The sequence below is a fragment of the Durio zibethinus genome, chromosome 18, assembly GCF_047325235.1.
Source record: "Durio zibethinus cultivar Kanyao isolate XHJ-2024 chromosome 18, ASM4732523v1, whole genome shotgun sequence".
In the NCBI taxonomy this organism is placed as follows: domain Eukaryota; kingdom Viridiplantae; phylum Streptophyta; class Magnoliopsida; order Malvales; family Malvaceae; genus Durio; species Durio zibethinus.
Window position 1 is genome coordinate 1,812,606 of NC_143179.1, and position 7,810 is coordinate 1,820,415.

The following is a 7,810-nucleotide window of genomic DNA, read 5'->3' on the forward strand; positions in this document are numbered from 1 at the left end:
TCTTTTAAGTTAAACCCTATTTAAATGATTTTTTTATAATCAAATCTAGGTTTAAGATTTTAAATACATTAAAGAATTTACTAATTGTATTGGTTTTAGATTAATCTTATTATTTAATGTAACATAATTATTTAGATAAGTTCTTTTTAAGAAAAAATTTAAAAGTTGTCATTATGATATACAATATTGATATTTTAGTTTATCAAATAAATTATTTTTTTATTTCGTTTTGTTAGGATTTAAAGTTCATCCTTTAAATAAATAAGAGTGCTTCCCTAGTAGGAATTTAAGTTTGAATATCTTATTTTATTTGGTTGAATGGAATAATCATTCCATTTATAGTCTATTTCGGATTCATTACAAATGTAATTTTATTTAATAGTTTGGTTAATTATAAATTTTGTTATATGAAATATTTAAATTAATTAAAATAATATTAATTTTGATTAGATTAATTTAAATTATTAATATTATAATTGATTAATATAAATGATAATAATATTTTTATTAATATGATATTATTAATAATTAATTATATATAATAAAAAATAATATATTTCTAAAAATATTTTTTATATTAAAGGAACTAAAATATTTTTGAAATTTAATATTTTTAAAAAATTCAAAATATTTTTATATTAAAAAGATTGAATTTTAAATTTTGTGTGAGTATAAGGATTATATTTCAAATTTTGTGTGAATATAAAGACAATTTATATAATTTAATAACTTATTTTATTTATCCAAGTTGCCGTATCAACGAGTTAATGTTATATTAACAAAGTTAATACCCATGTGACTAAGTCAATAGCCACTTCAACATTTTTAAAAGCAAAAAATTAACGAAATTAATAATTAATCAAAGATTATTAAATCAAAATAATACGATAACTAAATTTATATAAGTTATAGTGGAATGACTAAATTTCAAATTTTTCAAAGTGTAAGAACCTCTGGCATAATTTGACTATAACTATAAAACAGAGACGTTGATATATGCCAATTGTAGTTCAAATTTTCTCTTTTCCTAACTTAAAATAACATGAAAATTGAGAAGCAGCCTAACAATATTCAAGTTTATAAATTTATGTTATGCAGCCAGAGGCTAAAACATTGCTGTCATTGAACTTAAAGATTTGAGGTTACTGGGTAAGGTGGTATTCTATTCTACCTATATATGCATCTATATATGTTAATTAAGCTGTACCTTCATGCATAGATTCAGATCAAATAGAGATTGAAGGACTATGGCACTTAGAACTAAACCTAAAATGTATTAAATAATTTATATGATCCGTTCAAGATGTGTTTTTCTTACCAACTCTAATTGTTAAAATTCAAGCCAGAGAAAAAGGGGTTTTTTTCCCTTTTTGCGACTGATCAAGTTAATGACATTTTTTTTTTTTTAAATAACAAAATCATGAGAAACGTAAGCTGATAAGAAACCTTTGCATGTCGTTTGCTTTGACAATGGCTCATCTCCCCAAAAAAAAGAAAGCCACAAAATGAAATAAAGTAGTCTTCAACAACCAAATTTAAGTCAAAATGTCACTGCAGTTTGGCCAGGTCTTTACCTACGCTGATAAGCAAAAGTTAAACTAAACTCAGCTCCTTCCCACCAAACATCTGTTAAAACTATGCTACTTCCTCCCAAAGAAACTTAACTGTTAAAAAAAATATTCACAAATTTTAGAGATGGAGAGGGGCGGCGAGAAGTAATATGAGAATAAATTTCATATTTGATTTAGAAAATGCTCAAACTTAATCCATTCATTATCAAGTACTCTAACCAAGTTTGAATAGTTTAATATCTGACATAAGTTCAATCAAATTTTAATTTTTTTTATATATTTAATATATGTATATATAAATAAATGATAAAAATATAATATTTAAATTAATATTTATAATTTTAACGAATTTATCAAATTAAGTTTGAATTACTCAATTAAATTATAAACTAAATTTAAATATAAAAAATAAAATTTGAATCAAATTTTAAATATCAAATTTTTAAATTGAGTAAATCAAATATAATTTATCGATTCGATTTAGCTCAATTATACTTGCAAGAAGTAAGGATTATAAAGAAATGTAAGGAAAATTTGATGGGCCAATAGGTTGTTTTTGAAGAGCCAGGGAGAGAGTAGATTCACATTGTGTTAGTTGATCTTGTGCCACTGATTTTTCTTGTGTATGATCAACTCATATTAGACAAACTTTTTCGTGTTATAATCACATGTATATGATTCAATATAATTCACCTAACTTGGTGTAGGAATGTTAATAGGCAGGATATGAAGAAAATATAATATTATTTATTTTTATTTTAAAATTTTTATATTATATTTATTTTCATATTCATATCTAATGTGTATTTTAAATTTATTTTCATTTTTATTCTTGTAAGTATTTAATAGATATGAATAATTTCCGTAACCATAACTTTTTAAAATAATAATTTATTCTTGTATATTTAGGTATTTTTTTATAAATATATAGTAATATATTTTTTTCAATAAACATATATTAATTTTAATTATTTTAAAATAATAATTTATATTATTTAATAAAATTTTTTATTAAATATATATGTAAGATATAGGTACGGTGTAAATGCTATATTACCCATTCTCATTTTTGTATACAATAAAAATTTAAATTCATACCTATCACTATTTCTATAATCGTAGTATAATATTTATTTTTATTTTTATTTGAATAAAAAATCAAATTCAAAATATAAGTAAAATTGACATCACTAATGACGTATATCTTCGGTTATGCTATGGGATCATGTAAAAAATTTGCTAGCCCAGCCACATCTAGCCATCTTGAATTGGCAAGAAATGCTGTTAGATTTACATACCAAAACAGAGTAATGAGAATGAGGCTGAGCACAAGACTTGATATGTCAAAATTGGAAACTATTGATTATAATTAAAGCATCAACAAGTCTGATTGGTATGCATCTTTTCCTTGGGAATCAATCAAAATAAAATTTGGGAGAGATTATACGTCTTATAGAAATGGTAAGTGATGTCAAATTTTGGACCAATGAATGACCGTGATTATTTATAATTTTTTTATTAGAATATTTGTCCAATCACAAAAAAAAAATTATGAAGGGATACATCATTTATAAGTGTGAGATTTATATAAAATTTTGATAAATTTAGTATAATTTTAAATTATAATTGATTAATTATAAGTGATATGCTCTGTTTTCACTGAAAAATAAAAAATTCAAATTCAAAAAAGGGTAAGGGGAGGGTGAAGTAAGCATCAGATTATAGATATTTAGTAATCTTCTTGATCTCTTTCTATTTATTGCTTTAAAAAGGGTATCCCCGTTTCATGGCATGACCCTTGTAGCATTTCTTGTATTTATATATAAGGAGAGTGGAATTGTGCTGAGGAATCAGATACACGTGAGGGAAAAAAAAGTGCTATTCTTCTTTCTCTTTCCTTGTTTTGGTTATATTCATTCAAGGAGAAAGGTGAGTCCTCTAAGAAAAAAGGTTTAGTTGGAAATCAGCTATGAGGAAAGGAAGAGCTCCATGTTGTGATAAGGACAAAGTAAAGAGAGGTCCATGGAGTCCTGCAGAGGACTTGAGGCTTATCACTTTTATTCAGAAACATGGACATTCAAACTGGAGGGCTCTCCCAAAACAAGCTGGTCAGTCTCCTTTCTCTTCTTCTCCCTCTTTATTATTTTTTTTCTGTAAAGATTGAACCTTGATCACTGGTTTCAACATTCTACCAACATACCCTACAGCTGTTTACATCACTCTGTCCAATCTGAATATGGTGATCATAAAAAACATTCCAGACTTAATATTGTTCATGGCTTCATACATGGAACCAACATTTTCTGATTAATTTGTTATTGATTTTGTTTTTGGTCATTGAATTAACCAATGGAAATCTCTTCATTGATCTCATTTTCATTTTTTTGTCTTCCAACCATGTTTGTTAAACCACCCTTTTGTTCAATTTTCTCAATTTATCACATGGAAAAGAAGGCATTGCAGATTAATCTGTAAAAATTTTGCTTTTAGTTTGAATAAGGTGAGGCTGGTTACTGTTACATTGTCTATAGATGATAACTATTTTTTCCAGGCCATGATTAGAAGGCAAGTTTGAAACGTTTGCCGCAATGAAATACTAATTCAAATCCCGCAGATACTGCCAATTTTCTTATTACTTGTCAACCATAGTCTCCAAAAAGATCCTCGTACAGTGAATTTCTTCTCTGTTATTGTCACCTTGCAAACGTTTAAATGTACTTTGCAGAAAAGAAAAAAAAAATCACCCCAGTTTTCCATCTTTTATGCCATTCAGTATGAGCATATGTATGGCACAATCCGGGGTTTTCCACCTTCGGAAATCATTCGGATTAGTTTAAGGAAAACCTTGTTGATCAAGAAACAATTCATTGGTATTAGTTGGAGGAAATGTTTGGACTCTTCATACTTGTTTGTTTTGGTAAGAAGTTTGCTTTGTACTGCTTTTGTCATAATTTTGTTGGTGTTGGTGTTTGGGCTGTTTTGTTAAAATGAGAAGGTCAATGCAAGAATCTACTTTCCCCTTGTTTTATACTTGACATTTTCAATTCCCACGTCTTGTCGTAAGTTAGGAAATTTTCTACCTAAAAGATGAGGCAGCTCAACAATTGGGGGTCAACATCAGATTGTCACAATGCCTCTAGCTACTAGCTAAATCTTAATTCCATTTTTGTTTTCCCTTAAACGGAAGTTTCTTTTTGTTTAGATTCAAAGTCGTCACTGTGTTTTGACCATGTTTAATTTCTTTACTTTTTTTTTTTTCCATATCCTAGCGTGTCCGGTAGGTATTCTGCCGAGTCGGTGGTGTGTCCATGTCAAACACCGTTACGACACCTGTATGCATGGGGTTTCCATTTTCGTGGTTCATAATGAATAAGTTTTTCCAAGCACCTAACTTAGTCTTAGATTCATATAAAAGAATGAATTGGTTTCTTCTTATTTTAAAGCGAAACCTTTGACATCTTAACACACTAATGAATTTCTTATTTTGCTTTCCCTATCTGATACAATCATCCCAACATACAGAAAGGAATGTGTCTTCTCCTTTTAATCTTTCCTTAGTTGAAATCTGAAGGGAAAAGCATTGAATGTCACCATTGTTTCTGTCACCATCTCAACAGATAAAAGAAGACTTAGAAGAAGTTTCTGCTAGAGTTTAGATATTATTGTTTTTGGAATACAATTTTCAAGAGTTCACATTCATTATTTGAATTATGCTGTAGGGCTACTGAGATGTGGAAAGAGTTGCCGTTTAAGATGGATTAATTACCTAAGGCCGGATGTCAAGCGAGGGAACTTCACCAAAGAGGAAGAAGAGACTATAATAAGGTTGCATGAGACTCTGGGAAACAAGTGAGTCTCAAATTAGAACTAGTCAAATAGGCTTTAATTTGCCAGTAGTCAATATTCATTTTATTAATTGGCAGAGTGCAAGGGTAGATCCAAATTTTTTTTCTGAAGTGATCATTTATAATATATATATATATATATATATATATATATAAATTGATGATTGATTTATCAATTGAAAACGTATTAGAAAATTTTTGAGGGTGTCAAGAGAAAAAAAATTTTTCAAATTTTTTTTTTTGTTTTCTAATTTTTGAGGTGTTCATAGATACCCTAACTCTATCACTAGATCTACCTTTAGTAAAATATTAAACTCTTACTTTCAATAACTTGCAAGGATTAATTCTTGACAACCTCAAACAAAAAACGAAAACTTTAATCCGACTTCATTTGACATTTTTTCAATTGAGAAATTCTCTTTTTTTTTTCTTTCTTTTTTGTCATCTTAATTGCTTATGTCACAAACTTACAATTAAATTAATTACTAGGTGGTCTAAAATTGCATCTCATTTAGAAGGAAGAACAGACAATGAGATAAAGAATGTATGGAACACCCATTTGAAAAAGAGATTGGCTTCGAAGAAAGGAAATATTCCTCAAAAAGATGAATCCAAGGAATCTTCAATGACCTCATCATCATCATGTTCGTCTATCACATTTGTGTCATCATCAAGTGGCAAAAGAAATTTAGAAGTTGAACTTGAGCAACAATGGGATGAAAGATCTATGACCAAAAATCCCAGAGAGGCATTTGCTATAGCAGTGTCAGACGTAGCACAGGGCTTCAAAACCGAGCTATCAAACCATAGCAGCAGCCCGTCAGAGGAGCCAAAAGAATTGTCAAGTTGTTCAATCTCTTCCAACAACACCAATTCCAGTCAGGCTGATGTTTCAAACCAGGACGATCAAGCAGGTTCACTATTCAACTTCAAAGGATTTTATGATGCTAAAAACACATCAGAGGAGGTGAACAAACCAGATCAGATCTCAGATACCGTCTTTGATATCCCATTGGAGTCTGATTTGGACTTTTGGAATATGTTGGATAGCTTAGGATCATTCCAGTCTGATGGAATTCAATCACATGAAGTTGAGGGAACCCAGAGCTCAAATTTTGGAGAAGAGTACAGCAAAGAAGCTGAAAATAACAACTGGCTGCTTTACTTGGAAAATGAAACCAAAAATGAAAACCAGAAGAAATTGTCAAAGGATGCTGCTGAGCCACTAGTCCCTGAGATGTACGACATGGTGCTGGAGCCAGAAGATGAAATGGGCATGGGTCATTATCACATCTGGTCCTCTTCATAACACAGTTCTGCCATCTAAATCAAATTCAATCAATTAGTTCTTAGGGGTGGCGTCTTCTGTTTATATTAATTTGACTATACATTGTTATATATTTAGTTAATTAGGTCTTATTAGATGTATGATGAATAAATTAAAAATATTCATCTGATCTTTGATTAATCATTCCATTGTAGAATGAATCAAACCCAAAATTTTCTTCATCGCAAGCAAATTAACTTACAACATTTGTAAGTGGGTAGGTGCATGATGTTATCCACTTGCTCTCTCTCTCAGTTTTTACCAATACAGTGCCTGTCCCTTTCTATATAAATTTTAACGTTATTCATTCACATCTTTATTTTGTTTCAGTTGCATGGATATACTTTACTTTTTCTCAAAATTTTGATTAAAACTATAACCATGCAAGAGTTATAGGTTTTGAAAAATATAAATTGATAAATTTTATATTATTTAAAATTATTTTTTAATGGAAGGAAGAGTGAATAAAGGTAAAAAAAAAAAAGAAAAAGAATGAAAAAAATAGGATGATAAAAAGTTTAACGAATTTTCTTTATTTAATTTTCTCCTTTTTTTATTTTCCTCTTTTATCCTTTTTTCTTCAATTTTAAAAATACAAAGTCATAGATCAATAATGTATGTTTCATAAATTTTTTTTAAATTATAATAACTTAAAAATTTTTTGTTAGGAATTTTTGGAAAAATGTAAAAGAAAAAAAAAGAAATCCTATATATATATATATATATATATATTTCTATCCTCATCACCTTGTAACTTTGTTTTGAAGTTTTTCTATAGAAGCAGTATATGATTTTAAAAAATAATTTATTGATAAAACCTTATTTATTTGGTATTTTAAAATTATTCTAAACTCTAAAGTTCAAAAGAAATTATTTGAAAAGTAAGGGAAAATGAAGAAGGAGAAATTAGAAACTGATACAAATAAGAATAATACCTAAAAATTCATATTTCTCGTTTTCTTTTCTATATATATTTTTCTTCTTCCTTTGTTTCTGATCTTACTAACATAACCCAACAAATTTTTATACATTACGAAAAGAAAATTAATTCACTAAATATATAGTTG

The 7,810-nt window shown here is 28.1% G+C and overlaps 1 protein-coding gene across 1 annotated transcript; it reads left to right on the forward strand.

Annotated features, from left to right (window-relative positions):
- Positions 1-3,282: 3,282 nt before the first annotated feature.
- On the forward strand, positions 3,283-7,041 carry LOC111298920 (transcription factor MYB63-like). Its single transcript, XM_022893682.2, has 3 exons — positions 3,283-3,679; positions 5,291-5,420; positions 5,906-7,041. The coding sequence occupies exons 1-3, from the start codon at positions 3,541-3,543 to the stop codon at positions 6,723-6,725; spliced, it is 1,089 nt and encodes a 362-aa protein (XP_022749417.2). The 5' UTR covers positions 3,283-3,540; the 3' UTR covers positions 6,726-7,041.
- Positions 7,042-7,810: the final 769 nt, after the last annotated feature.

Bases quoted from the DNA above. Each gene is read 5' to 3' on its own strand.
- LOC111298920 (XM_022893682.2), top strand. From the start codon at position 3,541: ATGAGGAAAGGAAGAGCTCCATGTTGTGATAAGGACAAAGTAAAGAGA. The intron at 3,680-5,290 runs GTCAGTCTCCTT...ATTATGCTGTAG, and splicing joins GGCTCTCCCAAAACAAGCTG to GGCTACTGAGATGTGGAAAG. The intron at 5,421-5,905 runs GTGAGTCTCAAA...ATTAATTACTAG, and splicing joins CATGAGACTCTGGGAAACAA to GTGGTCTAAAATTGCATCTC.